The 27,126-nt window shown below is 43.7% G+C and overlaps 1 protein-coding gene and 1 pseudogene across 1 annotated transcript in view; one reads left to right on the top strand and one right to left on the bottom strand.

Annotated features, from left to right (window-relative positions):
• The first annotated feature begins 964 nt into the window (after positions 1 to 964).
• Positions 965 to 27,126, top strand: part of LOC124803143 (UNC93-like protein MFSD11) — a 176,189-nt gene continuing 150,027 nt past the window's right edge. The window contains exon 1 of the mRNA XM_047264323.1: positions 965 to 1,060. Coding sequence (XP_047120279.1) covers positions 965 to 1,060 — 96 coding nt within the window. The remainder of the gene's footprint in view (positions 1,061 to 27,126) is intronic.
• LOC124803889 lies at positions 12,204 to 12,321 on the bottom strand (annotated as a pseudogene).

Genomic DNA, 27,126 nt, shown 5'->3' with positions numbered 1-27,126 from the left:
GTGGACGTTACATTTCAGATGTGTTACGACCCGTGGCTCTACCCTCCATTCGAGCCCTGCGAAACCCTACATTTCAGCAGGATAATGGACGACCGCATATTGCAGGTCCTGTACGCGCCTTTGTGGATACAGAAAATGTTCGACTGCTGCCTTGGCCAGCACATTCTCCAGATCTCTCACTAATTGAAAACGTCTGGTTAATGGTGGCCGAGCAGCTACCTCGTCACAATACGCCAGTCACTACTCATGATGAACTGTGGTATCGTGTTGAAGCTGCATGGGCAGCTATACCTGTACACTCCATCCAAGCTCTGTTTGACTCAATGCGCAGGCGTATCAAGGCCGTTATTGCGGCCAGAGGTGGTTGTTCTGGGTAGTGATTTCTCAGGGTCTATGCACCCAAATTGTGTGAAAATATAATCACATGTCGGTTCTAGTATAATATATTTGTCCAATAAATACCCATTTATCATATGCATTTCTTATTGGCCAGTAGTGTACACTACATAAAAATTACTCCATTGCTCAAAATTGCAACATTAATGTTGCGAAAATCTTTAATGTTTACACCGTGTTGTTGTGATACAGTAAATGTGAGTAACTATGGAAAAACACTCTTAAAGCAAGAGCTCCCCAACCCTTTCTGCCGTCCTGTAAGAAACGTTTCTGAAGGTCTATTTGCAATTAGTTTCGCATGTATCTCGTATCCAGAGATCGAAAGAGTAATACGTCTATAGCTGTGACACATTACCACCATCACGAATAGGAGGAGGTTGGTTTGCGCGCTTTCCCGAGGAGCTGCTTAGTCAGCCGGCAGGGAGCCTGTGCGCCTCGTCGACAGTTAGGCGGGGGCCGAGCGAGAGGAGACCCTTTGCCTCCCACCTGTGCACGGCGCCTCGCTATAGGAGCCGCGGCGGCGTATCTGTCGGCTCAGTGCGAGACGCCCAGCAGACGGCGCGACAGGATGGCCGCCTTCGACCGCAGGTTCGTCAACGTCGTGGTGCTCGGCCTGGGCTTCATGTTCGCCTTCACTGCCTTCCAGACCATCGGCAACATCGAGGTGGGGCCCACGCTCTTTCTACACGTACATCTGTACTCTGCAAACCACTGTCACATGCTTGGCAAAGGGTCCTTCACATCACGTATCAGGATTTCTTCCCATAAGCAAGTCACGAAGGATGTAGCCAGAATTTTGTCAAAGGGAGGGTCGGATTTGTTGTAGAGGACCGTAAAAAGACTCATGTTTTCCATTTATTCTGAAAGTCTCCACAAATAACCATGAACCATTTTACATTAAATGAATCCGCAATTGCAATTGAGGACAACCATCAGCTGTAGAATGTAATGACAATGAAAATTTGTACCTGACCGGGACTCGAACCCGGATGTCCCGCTTGTCGCGAGCAGTTGCCTTGCCATTTGTCGTCTGTGACCCGTACAACCACAATGTACGGGGTGTTCCAAAAGTCTCTCCGCAGTGCCGTACGATTGTTAGCCACGCGTGCCGTGTGATTGTTCGCCTGCCTGGGTTACTTCCCTTCAAGTGGACTCTCCCAACATTCCACTGTTTCGTTTATCTCAGCTTGTGTTAAGTGAAATACTGAACGGTTATTTTCAACAAGATGGTGCAACCGCGCATACAGCTCGCGTTTCAATGTCGCTCTTGTTGATGTTCTTGGTGATCGGATAATTTCACAGGGTCCTTGACCTCCACGATCGCCTGATCTAACACCACCTGACTTTTCTTTTCTGTTGGGCTGCAACGAAAGCAACTGTCTATAAAAAACTGTCCATCGATGAATTGAAAACTGCAACATCCACTTTCACTGCTTTTGTTACAGAAGATATGTTACAGCTTGTGTATGGAAACATGATTAGACCAATTGAATTGTATATTCGACAACAGAGGGGACACTTTCAACATTTAATGTGAAAATTTTTAAGTAAAAATGAATATTCAATAAATTAATAACTTCTATTCTACTGAGTTTCATTTCAGTATATTCACTACGGCATACGGCACGCGCGGCTAACAATCATACGGTACTGCGGAGAGACTTTTTGAACACCCCGTATATTCATACATAGGTCAGCCGTTGTACTTGGAAGTCGCATCCCCGGCATCGGCAGATAAATACGGCTTTGCAGTGCCTGTGTTATTCTGATTGCGATGCAAAGTTATGCATGCATATAATTTCGTTACTTACAAGTGCTGTGTTTTGGCAAACCACTAACAAGCAGTTATGTTCCAGTCTACCTTCATCCTCCAACGCGATTTTACAGTCTTCTTTCAGTCGGGATTTGAGCTGCGGGAGTTGTCAGGAATGAACGACCGCAAAGTTTTTCGAACACTGTGATTATTATCGGCAGAGCTTTTGGAATAGACAGACCTATGTTCGACGGAGAAGCTAGAACAATTTTTGGTGGCGAAAATGCAAAGTATCTGTAATTATTCACTTTCCCTAATTTCCTCATTTAAATATGCATCAGTCATTTCTTGCACTGCAAAAAACATCATTTTCTGCGGAATGTCCCTGGAGACAAATGCATGAGCCTAAATTAGGAAAATTCGGATTATTATTTTTTTCGTCATATGGCTTCCAGTGTTGGGAGTCTCGTAAGAGGTGTTCGGCTCAGCTTCGACGCGGCTCTTTTCATTTAAGCGGATGGTCTATCTTTGGGGAAACTGTCAGGAAAGAAAGATATTCGGTGGAATTGTCTGTGACCTATACTAAGGGACCAGCCCCAATATTTGCTTAAACTGAAAATGGGAAACCACAGAAAACCATTTTCAAGGTTGCAGCCGGACGTATTCGAACCATTGGATCTCTCGAATCCAGGGATTGTTAGCTCAGTGGCTCAACACGCAGAGCTATCCCAAGTCGCTGGAGAATTTGAAAAACTGGTTACTGCACATCGATTTAAAATAAAATAAAATGAATCACAGGGAAAGACTGAATTTTGACATTGCATGTTTTTCCTTTAATTGTGCGTGTTTAGTCATTTGATGATGCATGGGTGCATGCACATTTTAAGATTAATTGTGCATGAAATGCATGTATAGTATTACAAGAGCATAAATAGATTTTGGACGAAAGAGGGAGGGAGGGATACAGGGCTCGGACGAATTCAAGCAGCCCGCTGAAAAAAAAATCTTGATTGGAACGAACTATAGGACGTGCTTTCGCTCTCCATAAACTCCTGTCCATCGTTCCGTATCGAACTGTTCTCATAATAGAGTACCGTCCGGGTGACCAGATTGGGCGATATTTTGCCATTTGTGCTACAGTGATACAATATTGAGCAAATGCTTCAAAGAGATGCAACCATCGCCGTTTGGGCGATATTTTTGTTGATCAACGCGATTTTTGGGCGAGAGAGACAAATCCAAGTGTATTTTTATGCACTGATTTAATTTAATGTTATTTGTAATGATATTTACTGTTGTGCTGTCTTGTGAAATACTGCAATATTGCAACCTCTAAGTTCTACTAGCCTCCAAAAAGCGACTCCAGTGCTCACATTAAACAGCTATAGACAGGTAATTAGGGTATTATAGTAGTGAGTACATACTTTTAACTTGGCGTAACGCTAGCAGTCGGATCATAATCGATTTTCCTCTGCTATCGTGAACCATGGACCTTGCCGTTGGTGGGGAGGCCTGCGTGCCTCAACGATACAGATAGCCGTACCGCAGGTGCAACCACAACGGAGGGGTATCTGTTGAGAGGCCAGACAAACGTGTGGTTCCTGAAGAGGGGCAGCAGCCTTTTCAGTAGTTGCAGGGGCAACAGTCTGGATGATTGACTGATCTGGCCTTGTAACATTAACCAAAACGGCCTTGCTGTGCTGGTACTGCGAACGGTTGAAAGCAAGGGGAAACTATAGCCGTAATTTTTCTCGAGGGCATGCAGCTTTACTGTATGGTTAATGATGATGGCGTCCTCTTGGGTAAAATATTCCGGAGGTAAAATAGTCCCCCATTCGGATCCCCCCGCGGGGACTACTCAAGAGGATGTCGTTATCAGGAGAAAGAAAACTGGCGTTCTACAGATCGGAGCGTGGAACGTCAGATCCCTTAATCGGGCAGGTAGGTTAGAAAATTTAAAAAGGGAAATGGATAGGTTAAAGTTGGATATAGTGGGAATTAGTGAAGTTCGGTGGCAGGAGGAACAAGACTTTTGGTCAGGCGAATACAGGATCATAAATACAAAATCAAATAGGGTTAATGCAGGAGTAGCTTTAATAATGAATAGGAAAATAGGAGTGTATAGTGAACGCATTATTGTGGCCAAGATAGACGCGAAGCCCACGCCTATCACAGTAGTACAAGTTTATATACCAACTAGCTCTGCAGATGACGAAGAAATTGAAGGAATGTATGATGAAATCAAAGAAGTTATTCAGATAGTGAAGGGAGACGAAAATTTAATAGTCATGGGTGACTGGAATTCGGCAGTAGGAAAAGGGAGAGAAGGAAACGTAGTAGGTGAATATGGATTGGGGGGAAGGAATGAAAGAGGAAGCCGCCTTGTAGAATTTTGCACAGAGCATAACTTAATCATAGCTAACACTTGGTTTAAGAATCATGATAGAAGGTTGTATACATGGAAGAATCCTGGAGATACTAAAAGGTATCAGATAGATTACATAATGGTAAGACAGATATTTAGGAACCAGGTTTTAAATTGTAAGACATTTCCAGGGGCAGATGTGGACTCTGACCACAATCTGTTGGTTATGAATTGTAGATTAAAACTGAAGAAACTGCAAAAAGGTGGGAATTTAAGGAGATGGGACCTGGATAAACTGACTAAACCAGAGGTTATACAGAGTTTCAGGGAGAGCATAAGGGAACAATTGACAGGAATGGGGGAAAGAAATACAGTAGAAGAAGAATGGGTAGCTTTGAGGGATGAAGTAGTGAAGGCAGCAGAGGATCAAGTAGGTAAAAAGACAAGGGCTAGTAGAACTCCTTGGGTAACAGATGATGAAAGGAGAAAATATAAAAATGCAGTAAATGAAGCAGGCAAAAAGGAATACAAACGTCTCAGAAATGAGATTGACAGAGAGTGCAAAATGGCTAAGAAGGGATGGCTAGAGGAGAAATGTAAGGATGTTGAGGCTTATCTCACAAGGGGTAAGACAGATACTGCCTACAGGAAAATTAAAGAGACCTTTGGAGAAAGGAGAACCACTTGCATGAATATCAAGAGCTTTGATGGAAACCCAGTTCTAAGCAAAGAAGGGAAAGCAGAATGGTGGAAGGAGTATATAAAGGGTCTATACAAGGGTGATGTACTTGAGTACAATATTATGGAAATGGAAGAGGGTGTAGATGAAGATGAGACGGGAGATATGATACTGCGTGAAGAGTTTGACAGAGCACTGAAAGATCTGAAACAAGGCCCTGGGAGTAGACAACATTCCATTAGAACTACTGACGGCATTGGGAGAGCTAGTCCTGACGAAACTCTACCATTTGGTGAGCAAGATGTATGAGACAGGCGAAATACCCTCAGACTTCAAGAAGAATATAATAGTTCCAATCCCAAAGAAAGGAGGTGTTGACAGATGTGAAAATTACCGAACAATCAGTTTAATAAGCCACAGCTGCAAAATACTAACGCGAGTTCTTTACAGACGAAAGAAAAAACTAGTAGAAGCCGACCTCGGGGAAGATCAATTTGGATTCCGTAGAAATATTGGAACACGTGAGGCAATACTGACCCTACGACTTATCTTAGAAGCTAGAATAAGGAAGGGCAAACCTACGTTTCTAGCATTTGTAGACTTAGAGAAAGGTTTTGACAATGTTGACTGGAATACTCTCTTTCAAATTCTGAAAGTGACAGGGGTAAAATACAAGGAGCGAAAGGCTATTTACAATTTGTACAGAAACCAGATGGCAGTTATAAGAGACGAGGGCCATGAAAGGGAAGCAGTGGTTGGGAAGGGAGTGAGACAGGGTTGTAGCCTCTCCTCGAAGTTATTCAATCTTTATATTGAGCAAGCAGTGAAGGAAACAAAAGAAAAATTTGGAGTAGGTATTAAAATCCATGGAGAAGTAATAAAAACTTTGAGGTTTGCCGATGACATTGCAATACTGTCAGAGACAGCAAAGGACTTGGAAGAGCAGTTGAACGGAATGGACAGTGTCTTCAAAGGAGGATATAAGATGAACATCAACAGAAGCAAAACGAGGATAATGGAATGTAGTCGAATTAAGTCGGGTGATGCTGAGAGAATTAGGTTAGGGAATGAGACACTTAAAGTAGTAAAGGAGTGTTGCTATTTGGGGAGCAAAATAACTGATGATGGTCGAAGTAGAGAGGATATAAAATGTGAACTGGCAATGGCAAGGAAAGTGTTTCTGAAGAAGAGAAATTTGTTAACATCGAATATAAATTTAATTGTCAGGAAATCATTCCTGAAAGTATTTGTATGGAGTGTGGCCATGTATGGAAGTGAAACATGGACGATAAATAGTTTGGACAAGAAGAGAATAGAAGCTTTCGAAATGTGGTGCTACACAAGAATGGTGAAGATTAGATGGGTAGATCATACAACTAATGAGGAGGTAGTGAATAGGATTGGGGAGAAGAAAGGTTTGTGGCACTATTTGACTAGAAGAAGGGATCGGTTGGTAGGACATGTTCTGAGGCATCGAGGGATGACCAATTTAGTACTGGAGGGCAGCGTGGAGGGTAAAAATCGTAGAGGGACACCAAGAGATGAATACACTAAGCAGATTCAAAAGGATGTTGGTTGGAGTAGGCACTGGGAGATGAAGAAGCTTGCAGAGGATAGAGTAGCATGGAGAGCTGCATCAAACCAGTCTCAGGACTGAAGACCACAACAACAACAACAACAACTGCTATCGTTGGCTGATTATCGACAGTGTGTCGTATTTTTAAAAACAAAAATATCTTTCAGTTTCACAAAACGGAAGTTGGCAGTTAGGTCATGCGTAATTTCGTTTATGTGATTTTTTGGGGGGGGGGTGATCAGAACCGCCAGGAACCCCCCCCCCCCCCCCCCACCTTTTGGCTACGTCCTTGAGGTCACGCCAATACTCAAGAAAGGAAACAGGAGAAATCCGGTGAATTACAGAAAAGTATCACTGACGTCGATTCCTAGCAGGAGTTTGGAACACACACTGTGTTCGAACATTATGAATTATTACCTCGAAGAAAACGATTTTTTGATATGTACCCAATACGGACTCAGAAACAATTGTTCTTGTGAGACACAACTAGCCCTTTATGCCCTCGAAGTAATTTGTGCTATCGACAGGGGATGTCAAATTGATTACATACTTTTAGAATTCCAGAAGGCTTCCGACATAGTTATTCACAAGTGGCTTCTAATCAAATTGCGTGCCTACGGAGTATCGTCTCAGTTGGGCTGGATTCGCTATTTCCTCTCAGAAAGATCACAGTTCATAGTAACTGAACAGTTTAGGAGGGAATCTGAGCAGCTCTAGATTGTTTGCAGACGATGCTGCCATTTACTGTCTCGTAGAATATTAAAACCAACTTCAAAATGACTTAAGCCGCATTCACACACGAAACAAAACTGTCGCCACAGCTGGTGGCATATTGCAGTTGCATGTGTAAGCCCCCTGTTCGTAGTGGCGCAACTTAAGAGACGGGACATTTGTCATGCTACAAAAAGTTCAACTTGGTTGTACTTTGTTGCGCCACTTCCCTTCCACCATTGCTCCCTGGTGGCAGTATTTCGAAACACAAGCATTCTGTCGCAGTTATCGCGGAGTAATTGCAGCTGCACTCCATTTCAGTGTGGTTTCGTTCTATCACTGAAAAAAGTGAAAACAGTGGTCAGCAGGTACACTTTCGCAGCTTCTGGAAATACAAGAACAGCAACATATGCTTGTTTCCCTGCAGCAGTGTGTCTTTATGTGGGGTGGAGGGTGGGAGGTCGGAGGGGCAATATTTGAAATTCAGTGACATATCCTATAATCTTAAAAGATTTTTGAATGAATAAATAATTAAACTTAACATAAGTAACCAAAAAAGCAGGTCGTATTAACTTCGTGATTTGTGAGACCAGCACTGCATAAATTGTGGATAGTATGCAGCAAATAGCTCCCGAGTTTGATGTGGCAGCTGTTAAACTAAAAAGTAGTTATTCGAAATGCGTATCTCAACGAATATAATAAGTTTGTAAAATCTCGGAAGGGTGGCGCGTCTCCAGATGAAATTTACTTGCCAGCTGTTGCTTAGTTTGCTATTGCAGGCAGCGTTTTCGCCTGCGCGTGTTGTTTCTTTTATAATTGTGTTCATGGCCCCCGATTTACCCTTGTGTGAAATCTATTTCTGGATTCAACATTTGGGTTTTGTCTTCCTAGTATTTAACTTTTGACACAGCTCTTACTGCCATAACCTGCACTATTACATTCACACCTGCCCATATGATTTAAATTGATGCCATATTGAAAACTGTGGAACTACGTAGATTTTATGGCGTCCTGTGTGAACGATAGCTGACGGTGTCACTACAGAAAGCCACAAGCTGTGGTGCCACATTAGTTGCGTGAGTGAACCCGGCTGTAGACACGTTATTTGCATGGAGCGAAAAGTGGCAACTGGCCCTAAATAATGAAAGGTGTAAAGTCAGCCACTTGAGTGCTAAAAGTAATCCGTTAAACTTCGTTTAGACAGATGTGTGTATGTGTGAAATCTTATGGGACTTAACTACTAAGGTCATCAGTCTCTAAGCTTACACACTGCTTAACCTAGATTATCCTAAGGACAAACACACACACACACACACACACACACACACACACCCATGCTCGAGGGAGGGTTTAGTCAATGAATCACACAACTATAAAGAATGTCAATTCAACGGAATACCTGGGAATTACAATTACGAACAGCTTAAAATGCAACCATCACAAGGACAATGCTGTGGGAAAAACTAACCACAGAATGCGATTTAATGGCAGAAGACTTAGTAAATGCAATAGGGCTGCTAAAGAGATGGGCTACATACACTACGCTTGCCTGTCCTCTTCTGGAGTATTGCTGTGCGGTATGTGATCCAAATCAGATAGAACTGAAGAACATGGAAAAGTTCAAAGAAGGGCAGCTCGTTTTGTATTATTGCGAAGCAGAGTACAGAATGTCTCTGATTGGATACCTGAATTGGGGTGGTAATCGTTAAAACATCGGCCTTTTTCGTTGTGACAGGACCTTTTCACGAAATTTCAATCATTAACGTTGTCCTCCGAATGCGAAAATATTTCGTTGACACGCACCTACGCAGGGAGAAATATTCATTGTATTAAAATATGAGAAATCAGAGCTTGCTAGGAGAGATTTAAGTGTTAATTTCTCCCGTGTGCTGTTCGAGAGTGGAACGGTAGAGAAGTAACTTGAAGATGGTTCGATGAACCTTCTGTCAACCACTTAACCGTGAACTGCAGAGTAGGCATGCAGACATAAAGGTAATGTGAATGGAGCGCTGAAACGATTTTCTTAAATGCCTCTCTGACCACGTTATAATTAGCCTAATATTACCTTCGCGGTCTCTACAGGAGGCATACGTAAGGCGTTGTGGTATATTCCTAGAATCCTCACGAACGCTGGTTCCTGGAACCTTCTAAGTAAACTCTGGCAGGCTAATTGGTGTTTTAAACGTCTCCCAGTTCAGATTTTCAAGTTTCTTCGTGGCACTCTCCCAAGGGTTAAAAAATCCTGTGACCATTCGTGCTACCCCTTTCTGAATACATTCAGTATAGAGATGGGTCATTCGCGAACTGACGAGTCCAAAGGAACGGTTCACCAAGATGAAGGGAACGAGCGAGGAACGTATTCTAAGGGACGGTGTTTCATAGTTCACTTCGGTCGCAGCTTACTAATTATAATTCCCGGGAACGGGAAACGGTCGGTCTCGTTCCCGCAAAGGGAACGTCGGCCGGCCTCGTTCCAGCCTCGGTCCCGTTCCCGTCTGTCTCGGTCTCGGTCTCACTCGGTAGGACTCGTCCTCCTTCGGGTGGCCACTCGTCGCAGTTCATTGCCGACTGCTGATACTTCTGTATCGAGTTGTCGTTGCTCGTTCCGTTCGCTTCGCAAGCTCATTCTAGATGCTTCAAATCTGTTTTGAACTCTGAACTGAGCGGTTCTAGGCGCTTCAGTCAGGAACCGCGCGACCGCTACGGTCGCAGGTTCGAATCCTGCCTCGGGCATGGATGTGTGTGATGTCCTTAGGTTAGTTAGGTTTAAGTAGTTCTAAGTCTAGGGGACTGATGAGGAGGAGGAGGAGGAGATTAGTGTTTAACATCCCGTCGACAACGAGGTCATTAGAGACGGAGCGCAAGCTCGGGTGAGGGAAGGATGGGGAAGGAAATCGGCCGTGCCCTTTCAAAGGAACCATCCCGGCATTTGCCTGAAGCGATTTAGGGAAATCACGGAAAACCTAAATCAGGATGGCCGGAGACGGGATTGAACCGTCGTCCTCCCGAATGCGAGTCCACTGTGCGAACCACTGCGCCACCTCGCTCGGTGGGACTGATGACCTCAGATGTTAAGTCCCATAGTGCTCAGAGCCCTTTGTACTCTGAACTTCTGGTCTGGTTCTATTCAGCTTCCACGACCGCTAATTAAAACATATTTTATAATTACGTAAATTACATAAAAATAACGTGGTATGTAATACATACGTATTTTCAGGTAACAAAACGGCGTATCAGCTTACTGCCCCTTTTCGATAAACAGCAGAAGAAATACTCGTAAAAAGGAAAGATTTTTTGTTATTACACATGCTAAGGACGTCGGCACGACACACACTAGTGGCCATTTTCCGTCTTTTTTTTTGTCCAAGGTAAAAGAGCATTTTCATTATTATGGAAGGCAGACCGACTTATAACCGAGTGTATTGTGTCACATTTTGTAAAGAAAATATGATAACTCCTACAATATTATTTCAGTAGTACAGTGTAGCGCACGAAAAATCGGCCCCGAGTACTAGCTGCTCATTGTCGCTTACCAATCGTCATCTATTGTTTCGAAGTTGTTTGCGTTAGCTTATTTGTTATTACTTCACTGCCTAATTATTACATGTTTATCTATTCTGCTAGTAGCGGTCAACAAATAGTGCGTAATTGGCGAGCAGTCTGTACTCGGGACAGAGTTTTTCGTGCGCCACCTTACATTATTTCCCTGCTGTCAGCCACATGACGCTACAGTTGGCTAAACGAGATGTTTTGCAGAATCACGAAAACTACAAGTGTGTGAGAATTCTGTTATGAATAAAAACTCAGTACTCCACGGGGAAGGTAAGTGCTCCCTCTTGGCGCCTTCCATCTTCAGTCACATATGCTACTAATTTTCAATTTTTCGTAAGAACCAAACAGCAAGCACAAATGAACGGTGAACGAGTAAAAATGAACGGTTCCCAAGAAAGAGCGATCACCAGCGAACTAGTTCCCAAGGATGAACGACTTTGCCCATATCTAGTTCAGTATCGGCTGCTACTCCCATGTGGTATCGCTGCCACACATCTGAGCATTATAGGACGGATCACACGAGTGTTTTGTAAGGAATCTCCTAGCATCTGACCTGTGAACTGAAGTTAACCACTAGCTTTATCCATTTCATCGTTCCGTTTTACATCGTTATAAATTGCTAAACCCAGATTTCTGTATGAGCTGACTGATGCTAGTTATGACTCACTGACGTTGTAGCCTCCTTTCTTTCGGGTAGAAACGAAAAGTGTGCCATTAGGTTTAGTTACAGCAATAAATTATTTTTTTAAAAAATACTATAAGTTTTCATTACTACGTTAGTCTGCAGTGGTTATTAAATCATCATCGTCAATTATTTGACATTCAGCTTTGGATAAATGTCTCTTTCAGGCCTTTCATGCCGCAGCGTTTTCAGTGAAATCTCATCTTCACTACTCCTGGATTTTTTTCATAGGTTGATCTATTCATGCTGCCTTAGGCGGTCATTCAGATCTCTCTCTTTTCTCCTCCCGAGCAGGCCATGGAGGCCCAACGGTACCGACCGGCCGCCGTGTCATCCTCAGCCCACAGGCGTCACTGGATGCGGATATGGAGGTGTATGTGGTCAGCACACCGCTCTCCCGGCCATATGCCATATGTACGAGACCGGAGCCACTACTTCTCAATCAAGTAGCTCCTTAGTTTTCCTCACAAGGGCCGAGTGCACCATGCTTGCCAACACCGCTCGGCAGACCGGATGGTCACCCATCCAAGTGCTGGCCCAGCCCGAAAGCGCTTAACTTCGGTGATCTGACGGGAACCGGTGTTACCACTGTGGCAAGGCCGTTGGCTTCAGATTTTTCTCCATTCTTTGCAAACCAAGAGAGAACTTCCTGATCGATTCACTATCCACTCGTCTGGCTACATGCACTTGGCACATCCATTTCGTTTCCATTACAGCCAAAACACGCCTTTATCCCAGCCTGTTCCCCTATCCATTCTTGTACTTTCCTGTGTAATGATTCCTAACACAAGTATACGCATTCATCAAAAGTAGCCCTCGTCTGTTTTACTCTTCTGTTAATTTTATTCGCTGCGCATCCACTCCCAGTAGTCAGTGCTGTTGTTGTTGTTGTTGTTGTGGTCTTCAGTCCTGAGACTGGTTTGATGCAGCTCTCCATGCTACTCTATCCTGTGCAAGCTTTTTCATCTCCCAGTACCTACTGCAACCTACATCCTTCTGAATCTGCTTAGTGTATTCATCTCTTGGTCTCCCTCTACGATTTTTACCCTCCACGCTGCCCTCCAATACTAAATTGGTGATCCCTTGATGCCTCAGAACATGTCCTACCAACCGATCCCTTCTTCTGGTCAAGTTGTGCCACAAACTTCTCTTCTCCCCAATCCTATTCAATACTTCCTCATTAGTTATGTGATCTACCCATCTAATCTTCAGCATTCTTCTGTAGCACCACATTTCGAAAGCTTCTATTCTCTTCTTGTCCAAACTATTTATCGTCCATGTTTCACTTCCATACATGGCTACACTCCATACGAATACTTTCAGAAATGACTTCCTGACACTTAAATCTATACTGGATGTTAACAAATTTCTCTTCTTCAGAAACGCTTTCCTTGCCATTGCCAGCCTACATTTTATATCCTCTCTACTTCGACCATCATCAGTTATTTTGCTCCCCAAGTAGCAAAACTCCTTTACTACTTTAAGTGCCTCATTTCCTAATCTAATTCCCTCAGCATCACCCGACTTAATTAGACTACATTCCATTATCCTTGTTTTGCTTTTGTTGATGTTCATCTTATATCCTCCTTTCAAGACACTGTCCATTCCATTCAACTGCTCTTCCAAGTCCTTTGCTGTCTCTGACAGAATTACAATGTCATCGGCGAACCTCAAAGTTTTTATTTCTTCTCCATGAATTTTAATACCTACTCCGAATTTTTCTTTTGTTTCCTTTACTGCTTGCTCAATATACAGATTGAACAACATCGGGGAGAGGCTACAACCCTGTCTTACTCCCTTCCCAACCACTGCTTCCCATTCATGTCCCTCGACTCTTATAACTGCCATCTGGTTTCTGTACAAATTGTAAATAGCCTTTCGCTCCCTGTATTTTACCCCTGCCACCTTTAGAATTTGAAAGAGAGTATTCCAGTCAACATTGTCAAAAGCTTTCTCTAAGTCTACAAATGCTAGAAACGTAGGTTTGCCTTTCCTTAATCTTTCTTCTAAGATAAGTCGTAAGGTCAGTATTGCCTCACGTGTTCCAGTGTTTCTACGGAATCCAAACTGATCTTCCCCGAGGTTGGCTTCTACTAGTTTTTCCATTCGTCTGTAAAGAATTCGTGTTAGTATTTTGCAGCTGTGACTTATTAAGCTGATAGTTCGGTAATTTTCACATCTGTCAACACCTGCTTTCTTTGGGATTGGAATTATTATATTCTTCTTGAAGTCTGTGGGTATTTCGCCTGTTTCATACATCTTGCTCACCAGATGGTAGAGTTTTGTCAGGACTGGCTCTCCCACGGCCGTCAGTAGTTCCAATGGAATATTGTCTACTCCGGGGGCCTTGTTTCGACTCAGGTCTTTCAGTGCTCTGTCAAACTCTTCACGCAGTATCATATCTCCCATTTCATCTTCATCTACATCCTCTTCCATTTCCATAATATTGTCCTCAAGTACATCGCCCTTGTATAGACCCTCTATATACTCCTTCCACCTTTCTGCTTTCCCTTCTTTGCTTAGAACTGGGTTTCCATCTGAGGTCTTGATATTCATACAAGTGGTTCTCTTCTCTCCAAAGGTCTCTTTAATTTTCCTGTAGGCGGTATCTATCTTACCCCTAGTGAGATAGGCCTCTACATCCTTACATTTGTCCTCTAGCCATCCCTGCTTAGCCATTTTGCACTTCCTGTCGATCTCATTTTTGAGACGTTTGTATTCCTTTTTGCCTGTTTCACTTACTGCATTTTTATATTTTCTCCTTTCATCAATTAAATTCAATATTTCTTCTGTTACCCAAGGATTTCTACTAGCCCTCGTCTTTTTACCTACTTGATCCTCTGCTGCCTTCACTACTTCATCCCTCAAAGCTACCCATTCTTCTTCTACTGTATTTATTTCCCCCATTCCTGTCAATTGCTCCCTTATGCTCTCCCTGAATCTCTGTACAACCTCTGGTTCTTTTAGTTTATCCAGGTCCCATCTCTTTAAATTCCCACCTTTTTGCAGTTTCTTCAGTTTTAATCTACAGGTCATAACCAATAGATTGTGGTCAGAGTCCACATCTGCCCCTGGAAATGTCTTACAATTTAAAACCTGGTTCCTAAATCTCTGTCTTACCATTATATAATCTATCTGATACCTTTTAGTATCACCAGGGTTCTTCCATGTATACAACCTTCTTTCATGATTCTTAAACCAAGTGTTAGTTATGATTATGTTGTGCTCTGTGCAAAATTCGACCAGGCGGCTTCCTCTTTCATTTCTGTCCCCCAATCCATATTCACCTACTATGTTCCCTTCTCTCCCTTTTCCTACACTCGAATTCCAGTCACCCATGACTATTAAATTTTCGTCTCCCTTCACAATCTGAATAATTTCTTTTATTTCATCATACATTTCTTCAATTTCTTCGTCATCTGCAGAGCTAGTTGGCATATAAACTTGTACTACTGTAGTAGGCGTGGGCTTCGTATCTATCTTGGCCACAATAATGCGTTCACTATGCTGTTTGTAGTAGCTTACCCGCATTCCTATTTTCCTATTCATTATTAAACCTACTCCTGCATTACCCCTATTTGATTTTGTGTTTATAACCCTGTAGTCACCTGACCAGAAGTCTTGTTCCTCCTGCCACCGAACTTCACTAATTCCCACTATATCTAACTTCAACCTATCCATTTCCCTTTTTAAATTTTCTAACCTACCTGCCCGATTAAGGGATCTGACATTCCACGCTCCGATCCGTAGAACGCCAGTTTTCTTTCTCCTGATAACGACATCCTCTTGAGTAGTCCCCGCCCGGAGATCCGAATGGGGGACTATTTTACCTCCGGAATATTTTACCCAAGAGGACGCCATCATCATGTAATCATACAGTAAAGCTGCATGCCCTCGGGAAGAATTACGGCTGTAGTTTCCCCTTGCTTTCAGCCGTTCGCAGTACCAGCACAGCAAGGCCGTTTTGGTTATTGTTACAAGGCCAGATCAGTCAATCATCCAGACTGTTGCCCTTGCAACTACTGAAAAGGCTAGTCAGTGCTATCATCAGAAATAGTTCAAATGGCTCTGAGCACTATGGGACTTAACATCTGAGGTCATCAGTGCCCTAGAACTTAGAACTACTTGAACCTAACTAACCTAAGGACATCACACACATCCATGCCCGAGGCAGGATTGGAACCTGCGACCATAGCGGTCGCGCGGTTCCAGACTGTAGCGCCTAGAGCCGCTCGGCCACACCGCCCGGCGCTAGTCATCAGAAATGAATTGTATTAACATTGGTTTTTATGATTTGGAAAATCAACACTTAAATATACTGATCAGCCAGAATATTTTGATCACCTACCTACAGCCTGCGTGTCCACCTTTGGCACGGATAACAGCAGCGACACGTCGTGGCATGGAAGCAATGAGGTCTTGGTAGGTCGCTGGAGGGATTGGAGGGATTTAGTACCGCATCTGCGCACACAAGTCACCTAATTTCCTAAAATTCCGGGTAGAGGGGCGATAACCTCTGACGCCATGTTCCATCACATCCCAGATGTGTTCGATTAGGTTCAGATCTGGCGAGTTGGGGGGGGGGGGGCAGCATATCAATTGGAACTCGCCACTGTGTTCCTCGGACCACTCCATCACACTCCTGGTCCTGTGGCATGACGCATTATCTTGTTGAAAAATACTTCTGCTGTCAGGAAACATGATGGTCACTAAGGGGAGTACGTGATTTGCAGCCAGTGTACGATACTCCTTGGCCGTCATGATGCCTCGTACAAGCTGCACTGGGCCCATGGATGCCCACATGAATGCTCTCCAGAGCACAATGGAGCAGCCGCCAGCTTGTTTCCATCCTGCACTACAGGTGTCAAGGAGCTGTTCCCCTGGAAGGCGATGGATTCGCGACCTTTTATCGGCATAATGAAGAAGGTGCCGGGATTCATCACACCGTGCAACGCTTTGCCACTGTGCCAATGTCCAGTACCTATGGTCACGTGCCCATTTGAGTCGTGGTTGCCGACGTCGTGATGTTAACATTGGCACTTGCACGGGTCTTTGGCTGCGGAGGCCCATCGTTGGGAGTGTTTGGTGCACTGCCCAGCATTAAAGTATGATTTAGTTCCGCCACAGTTCGCCACCTATCCTGTTTTACCACTCTGCCCAGAATACAACATCCGACATTTGTAATGAGGGATGGCCGCTCAACCCCACGACGTCTTGACTTCTTCATCTTCACCTTGATTTCGCCACGTGTTGAAGACACTCACCACAGCACTTCTCCAAAATCCGACAAGTCGTGCAGTTTCCGAAATGCCTCCGGGTCATCACAACCTGCTCTCGGGCAAACTCGTGCGTGTGTCTGACCAGCAGTCATTCCTCGCCAGGTGACGCTGCTATCACGCGGATGGATTTATATCGATATTAGGTCGGTGGTCAGAATGTTCTGGCTGATTAGCGTAAATGTCTGTTCTAAACCTACTATCAGTAACTAATGAAATGTTTTCAAATAATGAAATACGAACCAAATTAGTTGGACTCCACACAGACAACACACTGAAAATATAAGGTTTGGAACTTAAATAGTGGCAACTATTTATTCACAACCTGTACTAAAGAGTTACATGTTTGCACCTATTACTGTCCAAAGTAGTCACCAGCGTTGTGTAGAACCCGTTGCGAGCTATGTGGAAGGTGCAGTATACCGTTGTCAGAGCCTGTTCTGTTGATAGTGCGAATGGAACGGTCTGCAGCCTGTCGCATCTCTGGAACAGTTCTGAAGCGAATGCCACGAAGTGGTTCCCTCATCTTCGGAATCAAATCAAAGTCACAAGGACTCCCATCGACCGAACAGAACAGCCATAGCTTGTTATCCTAACGCATTACGTTCCTCCACGGCAGACCGTCAGTGCACAGTATTACTGTTCGTTTTTCGAGCATCACCTGCGACCGGCTTTGCGAAAGAAGCGGCGACACTTTCTGCGCATCCCACCCATCATTTTGCACGACAATGCGCACCATCCACCATACTCCCCGGACTTAAGTCCTTGTGACTTTGATTTGATTCCGAAGATGAAGGAACCACTTCGTGGCATTCGCTTCAGAACTGTTCCAGAGATTCGACAGGCAGTAGACCGCTCCATTCGCACCATCAACAGAACAGACTCTGCTAACGGTACACTACGCCTTCCACGTCGCTGGTGAGTACTTTGAAGGACAGCAACACGTGCGAACATGTAAATCTCTTGTCGGCCGTTGTTGCCGAGCGGATCTAGGCGCTTCAGTCTGGAACCGCGCGACCGCTACGGTCGAATCCTGCCTTGGGCTTGGATGTGTGTGATGTCCTTAGGTTTAAGTAGTTCTAAGTTCTAGGGGGACTGATGACCTCAGATGTTGAGTTGCTCAGTTAAGTGCTCAGATCCATTTGAACAAATTTTGTAAATCTCTTGTATCGGTTGTGAATAAATAGTTGCCACAATTTAAGTTCCAACCCTCGTACGCTTAGAGAATAGAGAAATAGCGACATTTAGTCGAAAAGTCAGTAGAGGCAATTTGTTATTACGTGAAAAATCCTCAAGAATATTGACTGAATTGAAAGAAATTTACAGGTGTGAAAGCGAACGAACGGCTCTCGTACCAACGGCAACAGAAACAATGAAGGGAATATACTTCGGCCGTGAGTTAGGACGTGCACTGCTTGACACCACAGGAAATGTAAAAAGATCTGTTATAACTAATCATTATTTATTGATTAAATAAAACAGCTGCATAGACAAATGTGTTTCATTTCTTTGAATGTTAACAATGTATTATTCACCTTCTCACATTATAAAAAGAAGAGTGTTTGTTTTTTTAAATCTAAAGTGAAGTCAGATGATCAACTTTGTTGGGGGCATTTGGTGATGTATAAACTAATGGTCCTAGATAGGTTGGGAAGCACAGTTATAAAGGCTAGTTACCAGATTTTGTATCAGGCTTAAACAGGCAGAACCCAATTTCAGAGGTGGTTCAGGGATATTTTCTTAGTATTTTGGTATAAGGGACAGTGGTCTCTAGTGGCTCGTTAAAGAGTGATAATGTCATTATGATTTATTCGTTTGGTATCATAGCTCTTCTTTCCTTCAAAATATCGCACAACAATCAAGAAATCTGCACTACACAATCGCCAAAGTGTACAACACAGACACAGGGTAATGCTACAATTCTCAGTCGAAACAGCTCAGTATCGCTTCGTTGTACCAATGTTCCATAGCACTCATTGAACCGATAGTGAGGTGCACATCGAACAACTCTTCATCAATAAACCTATCGATACTGCTGTGTATTGGTGATAACGTATAACTAATACTGCCAGAAAGACAACCCCAAGGATAGAACTGAACAGAAGCCTGAATGTGGACATTACTGATGTCGACAGCAAGTATGAAGAGTGAATGGAACAAGTTTGTTTCCAAACAAGCCACACACCCCATACAGTTGACATTTACACTGTTGTGCAGTTATTTTCAGTGCAACAATATTATGAAAAGGAGGATAGTTGCTACTCACCATCTGGCAGAGATGCTGATTGGCAGGCACAACAAAAGACTGTCAAAAGGTGAGCTCCAAACCAACAAGGCCTTCTTTGGAAATAGACAACACACGCGCGTACACACACACACACACACACACACACACACACACACACACACACACACTCATAATCGAAATCTCTGGGTGCTGGGGCCAGACTGTGAGCAGCAGTGAATGGTGGGAGAAGCAACCGGCTGGTGGGGTAACGATAAGGCTGGGGCAGGTTGAGGGAGGGACAGCAGGGTAGGAGTGGATGACGGTAAGGTGCTGCTTGTGGGAGCATACAAGGACGAGGTGGAGAGGGGGTAGGTTAACTAGATGCAATTCGGAAGTTAGATGGAGGGTAGGGGGTAGCGAAAAATGAGAGAAGTAAAAAGAGTGGGTGTGTTGGTGGAGTAGAGGGCTATGTAGTGCTGGAACTGGAACAGGGAAGGGGCTAGATGGGTAGTGACAATGACTAACGAAGGTTGAGGCCAGGAGGGTTAAGGGAACATAGGGTATATTGCACAATTCAGAACAGCTGGTGTTGGTGGGAAGGATCCAGATGGCACTGGCAATTCCGCGCAGTAGAGATATGAAGGTAAATGGGGATAAGAAATCCAATTATTCTGTAATAATCCACCAGAAATAAGCCACTGGAGACCATGTGCCTCTTATCAATGGGTATGAAAACTACAGATTTGTGTTAGGTAGAACAGTCACCAGAGTGCATCAGTGTCTTCATGTTTAGTGTTGTTACCAGGTCTGGTAGGATATAGGCCTACATAATCGGGCAATAACAGCGTCAGATGTTGAGTAATCACTGTGAAGGACACGGAGATGCTGCAGCTCGTGAGAGACAGTGTTATCAGCACTTGACAGAGTTTGAAAGGGACCTTATTGTGGGTCTCCATTTGGCTGGTTGGTCGAATCGTGTATCCAGGTTGGTAGGACTTTTGGATGTGGCAGTAGCCCTATGATGTACTACATAGAACAGTGACAACAGGCAAACTCGTCATTAACGTTCCAGTCGACATCATCTGATCACCACAAGGCAGGTTCGCCATATTGTGCATCGGACACATGGTTACCCTTTCACATCTACACCTGCCACCTAAGAGCAAAAAGGGACTCTCAGCAATCATGCACCATTGGTCAGAGACCAGCATCAACTGGACTAGGGAATTAACGTCCCATGTACAGGCTGCAGTTAACACTACAACACAAACTCTGCATTTGGAGTTGTGCCGTGACTAGGAAGCACAGACTGCTATGAATGGCGTTGCATTGTGTTCAGTGAAGTATCACTGTTTTGCACTACCCTGGATGCCTATCGTCTGCGAGTATGGAGGAGACATATGGAGGGGACCAATTTTTCTAAAGTTTTGGAGAGGCAGTGTGCGTTATTCCTGGTATCAAGATGGAGGGAGTCAGCAGATATGGCTACAGGTGATGGCTGGAGTGATTGAGGGAGCTCTGTCAGCACAACAGTATGTCATGGACAAGATGCGTCCTCTTAAGTTACTTCTCATGTGACAATATCGTGTTGCAATTTTTGAACAGAATAAGCTTGTCCACGCGTGGCATGTGTCTCTGTGAACCGTCTGTGTGATGTTGAGGTACTCTAGTGGGCAGAAAGATCCCCAGATCTGTCCCCAATATAACATATGTGGAACCAACTTGACTGTGAACTCCACTCCAGTACCAGTGTCAATGATATCAAGAACGGTTTACAACATTTGTTGGCCATCTTGTCTCAGGAGATGATACATCCGCTTTATGATACCCTACCCAAATGAACCTGGTGAAAGGGTCCCTTTCAGTCCATTCCAGTACCAGTATCAAGGATGTCAAGGACGATTTACAGCATTTGTTGGCCATCTTGTCCCGGGAGAGACTACATCGGCCTAAAGGCTCCCTACGCAAATGAACTGCAGCTTCATACTTATAAGTGGACTCATACTGATAAGTTCTTTGTAAATTTTACTCGATTGTGTAATCACTGATATAACATCACATACCCTCTCAACTTGTTAATTTCATTTCATATCCTCCTTCACTCCTGCACTCTTCACTTTATTAACGTCAAAACAAAACAAAAATCAAACACTGTCCAAACAGGCCTTGAGTGCCCACCGGTACCAATCGGTCACTGTACCGTCCTCAGCCCTTAGGTGTCACCGGATGCAGATACGGAGGGGCACGTGGTCAGCACACTGCTTTGCCGGCCATTGTGTTTTCTGACTGGTATCACTACTTATCAATGAAGTAGCTCCTCAATTGGCCTCACAGGACTGAGTGCACCCTGCTTGCTAACAGCACTCAGCAGGCCCGGACAGTGACCCATCCAAGTGGTGGCCAAGCTGACAGCACTTCGGTGGTCTGTCGTGAAATGGTGTTACCACTGCGGCACCGCTGTTGGCTTTTCTTATTGTCAGTCAGTGTAAACGTGTATTAAATTGCTTCAGGCATTCCAGAGTCATGCTCAGTTACACTTTCCGGAACACAACCGAAGCCTGTTGTGAAGTTTAACCTGCAACTGTATTCTGAAGAGAATTTGTATGTTGTCTAGCTACATTTCCAGTAAACCCCAGATTATTTAAAGAATCAAACTCCCATGTATAAAACAGCTCCAGGCATCTGATTTCTCTGCAAATGAGTTAATGTGTTAGATATGTAAGTGGGAGTAAGTTTCTAAATGTAAAGTTTTTGGAAGTCGCTAAGTGCTCTCATTCTCAAATACTGGACGAATATAGTCTGGGTAATTTGCATGCCATGAGTTACACTGCTTCGAGACATATACACACTTTCTAATTGTAGTGTGTCTTACTCTGGTTAAATTTTTAATGTAAGATTACATCTCTTAGTGAGTAAATTATGACAGCATTTTAAAATTTTAAATTCGATCAATAATTATACGAAATATTTGAAATCAAATTTTTGTTGCCCCTGAGGCCGTATGACAGGCAACCTGCAATTGGAGGGTTTCTGGCAAAAAAACAACCAAGGTAAAAAAAAATGAAATATTCAGAACAGGCAAGAAGCTGTCTGTATTTGATACTGTGTTACGTTGAAAGCTGGCAAAATTTTCATACCTTTGCTCATAGGAAAGAAACAGTTTCTTTTAAACTTTCAACGCCAAAAATTTCAACAGTCTTCTTAAACAACAAAAAATATGCTGACATTGTTTTTGCCTTAAATTGCCACAGATGCACATAATGTTTCTTACGTTCGCCTTTTAATGCAGCAGAACCTGTGATTATAGTTGCACGTTTAGTTCAAGGCAATATTACTTGCTTATACTGGCCACACAAACTGCAGCCGGCCTTTGGCCTCAATCAGTCCAGTCCACACTTCCCTGTCATCTGGATCTTCATCTCCCAGACCCAGTATCTGCATGTCTCCCATGGTATTACCCTTCCATCTCATTCTCGGCCGTCCCAGTGGTCTCTTTCCTTCAGCTTCTCCTTCCATTACAGCCTTTATCACCGTGTTCCTCCGTCTCCTCCTCACACGTTAGTACAATTTTAAGTCTGATAATTTTCACACTGACAACGACGTCAGGCATTGTGTATAATAGTCGGAGTTCTCTGTTTTTCCTTATTCTCCATTTTTCATTTTCTTTCACTGGTCCATATATTTTTCTCAGTACTTTATTTTCAAAAGTGATGAGTTTTTTCTCTTTTTTCTTTGTCAGGGTCCATGTCTCACTTGCATAGCACACTACTGGCTTGATGATGGTCTGATATATTCTTATTTTTGCCTGCCTACATAGTAACTTCGATCTTATGATGTTGTACATAGCTCTATGCAGTTTTGTTGGTTGACGTTGACACCGAGGTACGTGAATGTGTCTGTCTTCTGTATTGTTAGATTTCCGATTTTTAGTTGGTTTGGTCCTAAATAAGCTCTTCTTCCTACTACAGTGAACTTTGTTTTACATTCGTTTATAGTTAAACCTACTTTCTTAGCTTCTTCCATCAGCACAGTCCCCATTTTCTCCAGTTCTTCCATGTTCTGTCCTATCAGCACAATATCATCCGCAAAAGCCAAAACATTTATCTTTTTTCCTATGGTGACTCCTGCATTTTCACATGTTGCTCTCCTCAGGGAGTTATTGAGGGCCAAATTGAACAGGGTTGGTGACATAATATCTCCCTGTCTCACTCCTGTTTTTACTTCAAACACTTCTGAGAACTCCCCCTGTACTTTCAGTCTACACTTTGATTCCATCACACACATTTTAGTTAGCTTTATCAGCTTGTCCGGTATTCCATACTCTGCCATTATCCTCCACATTTCCTCTCTTACTATGCTGTTAAAATCTATAAACAGGCAAAAGGCATAATGATTGTGCTCGCAGTTCTTATCTAATATTTCTCTTAGTGTGAATATTTGGTCGACTATTGATTTACCTTTTCTGACCCCTGCTTGTGCTGTGTCTAATATTTCCTCAATGTATGGGCTGAGCTTGTTCAGTATAATTTCAAGGCAATATTATCACAACTTTTTCAACAAAACGTGATGTGCTATAGATATTTTTATAGTTTTTCTTACTTATTCACCTTACACGGCGTGGTACTGAAAATGGATTAAGAAAATTACACAGTGATGTCATTATTCACTAGAATGATTTCACTCGGTGCACCCATCACTCTTGTCTTCGTCTCCATCAATATCTCCATTGGTAATACACTACTGGCCATTAAAATTGCTACACCACGAAGATGACGTGCTACAGACGCGAAATCTAACCGACAGGAAGAAGATGCTGTGATGTGCAAACGATTAGCTTTTCAGAGCATTCACACAAGGTTGGCGCCGGTGGCAACACCTACAATGTGCTGGCATGAGGAAAGTTTCCAACCGATTTCTCATACACAAACAGCAGTTGACCGGCGTTGCCTGGTGAAACGTTGTTGTGATGCCTCGTGTAAGGAGGAAAATTGCGTACCATCACGTTTCCGACTTTGATAAAGGTCGGATTTTAGCCTATAGCGATTGAGGTTTATCGTATCGCGACATTGCTGCTCGCGTTGGACGAGATCTAGTGACTGTTAGCAGAAGAGGGTATCGTTGGGTTCAGGAAGGTAATACGGAACGCCGTGCTGGATCCCAACGGCCTCGTATCACTAGCAGTCGAGATGACAGGCATGTTATCCGCATGGCTGTAACGGATCATGCAGCCACGTCTCGATCCCTGAGTCAACAGATGGGGACGTTTGCAACACAACAACCATCTGCACGAACAGTTCGACGACGTTTGCAGCACGGACTATCAGCTCGGAGATCATGGCTGCGGTTACCCTTTACGCTGCATCACAGACAGGAGCGCCTGCGATGGTGTATTCAACGACGAGCCTGGGTGTAAGAATGGCAAAACGTCATTTTTTCGGACGAATCCAGGTTCTGTTTACAGCATCATGATGGTGGCATGCGTGTTTGGGGACATCTCGGTGTACGCACATTGGAAGCGTGTATTCGTCATCGCCATACTGGCGTATCACCCAGCGTGATGGTATGGGGTGCCGTTGGTTACACGTCTCGGTCACCTCTTGTTCGCACTGACGGCTCTTTGAACAGTGGACGTTACATTTCAGATGTGTTACGACTCGTGGCTCTACCCTTCATTCGATCCCTGCGAAACCCTACATTTCAGCAGGATAAGGCACGACCGAGTGTTGCAGGTCCTGTACGGGCCTTTGTGGATACAGAAAATGTTCAACTGCTGCCCTGGCCAGCACATTCTCCAGATCTCTCAACAATTGAAAACGTCTGGTCAATGGTGGCCGAGCAACTGGCTCGTCACAATACGCCAATCACTACTCTTGATGAACTGTGCTATCTTGTTGAAGCCGCATGGGCAGTTGTACCTGTACACGCCATCCAAGCGCTGTTTGACTCAATGCCCAGGCGTATCAAGGCCGTTATTACGGCCAGAGGTGGTTGTTCTGGGTACTGATTTCTCAGGATCTATGCACCCAAATTGCGTGAAAATGTAATCACATGTCACTTCTAGTATATTTGTCCAATGAATACCCGTTTATCATCTGCATTTCTTCTTGGTGTAAAAATTTCAATGGCCAGTAGTGTATATCCAGCTGTGTGTGTCGAACAGCCTACATTCTGACATTTGAAGGAATTCTCACAACCGTTTCAAGTCATGTAAGTTTGCCGTTGTAAGACGAATAGGACTTCCATGCAGTAGGTTTACTTCTACGCTTTGAGAGAGATCAACTTTGTTGTGAACATTAAATTTGTCCCAGAGGGCCACAGTACGTATCCCGTTTCAAAATAAAGGGCCATTTATCTGATACAGTGTTTCCATTAGGCGAAAATTTCTTTGAGTCAAGGATGGTCTTCGCGTTTTTAAGAAGTAAGGAGGTACTGCAAGTTTTCCATCATCAAGCATGCCCTTGGTCACGACGACGACATCAAATGGAGATGGTCAGCTGCGGCGTTTACTCATTATTTCACTCCAGTCATTTGGTACTTCTGGCGATGTGGTTCTCTTTTTCTTCTCAGAGCAAGGGCTTGATAATTGGGATGGAAGTATTGGCCCCTCGCTTTCTTGAAGAGATGAAGGCAGTGAACAAGCATGTTTTGGAAATAGTCAACTGTATGAGTTTTATTCTGTCCAGAGCACCCGTCACTCAAGAGAACTAAATGATCGGCTATTAAAATAATGCAACAACATATACGTTACTTCATCTGCCCCCTTTCTTCCTACTGATTTTGTGTAAACATACATGGTAGCCCCGTCGTCTGCCAAATCGTGCGCACCAAACATATAATACCAGAGTTACCCGCAAAAGAATACATCGCTGGTATATATATGAGGCAATAGCAGATTCTGCATGAGGTCAAATGAAATTACCATGCAAGTCCCTTCTCTAGGAACTTGTTCGTACGTTCTCTTAATTTCAGAAAATTTATCTGCCATCCTCTGATGAAACTCTTTCTTCTGCATTAATACATTATTGTTTTCATGGTCTGTTGCACTTTCGATTTGTTACTAATGCATCGCATATGCGACAAATACCTGTTCTGAGAATACCGAATTTAATTTTAAATTCGTTTAAAACACAATAATAAAGCTTGTATGGCATATTTACTCTTACTTCATCAAGGAACATTTTGTGAATAATACTCACGTTCCAACGTTCTGGTAAATGTACTCTGAGTTATCACGACGGGAATAGTGGGAGTGTGACCCTGCATGACTTTACGTGCCCTCTAATAAGTATAAGAGCCGCATCAGCAGTTTTGGTTAGTCTTGAATGGTACTTACCCTTCATGTCCTTGAATGAAACGCCCGTTATCTTTAAGGAATGGCGGACCTTTCTTAATCTTGCTCCAGTTATTCCATTTAGAGCAATCATAGCCTTGTGGCACACTTCCTCCCCAACGCCATTACTTCATAAGAATAGGTGATATCATGGTTATAAGCAAGGTCAGTTTTCCCGGCACGCCGACCTCTTCCATTTTACGTCGGAAAACGATATGAGTCCTGAGAGGTAAGAATTGTGTTCGTTCTTAGATGACTTACCACTGAAAGTACCAGGAGTTCTCGGTCTTAGAGTACTATCCTTGAAAAGCATTTCAGTCTCTTATACATGCAAATGTATCAGAACTATTAGTAATAATAACTATCATATTGCTTCCCGCTCGGTTAGCCGCGCGATCTAACGCGCTGCTTTCCGAGTGGGAAGGCGTGCCGGTCCCCTGCACGACTCCATCCGGCGGACTAGTGTCGAGGTCCGGTGTGCCGCCCAGCCTGTGGATGATTTTTAACGCGGTTTTCTATCTGTCTCCGCGAATGCCGGCTGGTTCCTCTTATTCCCCCTCAGTTACACTATGTCGGCGA

Source organism: Schistocerca piceifrons, chromosome 6 (assembly GCF_021461385.2).
Source record: "Schistocerca piceifrons isolate TAMUIC-IGC-003096 chromosome 6, iqSchPice1.1, whole genome shotgun sequence".
Classification (NCBI taxonomy): Eukaryota; Metazoa; Arthropoda; class Insecta; order Orthoptera; family Acrididae; genus Schistocerca; species Schistocerca piceifrons.
The sequence above is the reverse complement of the archived record's forward strand: the minus strand, read 5'-3'. Positions and strand labels throughout refer to the sequence as shown.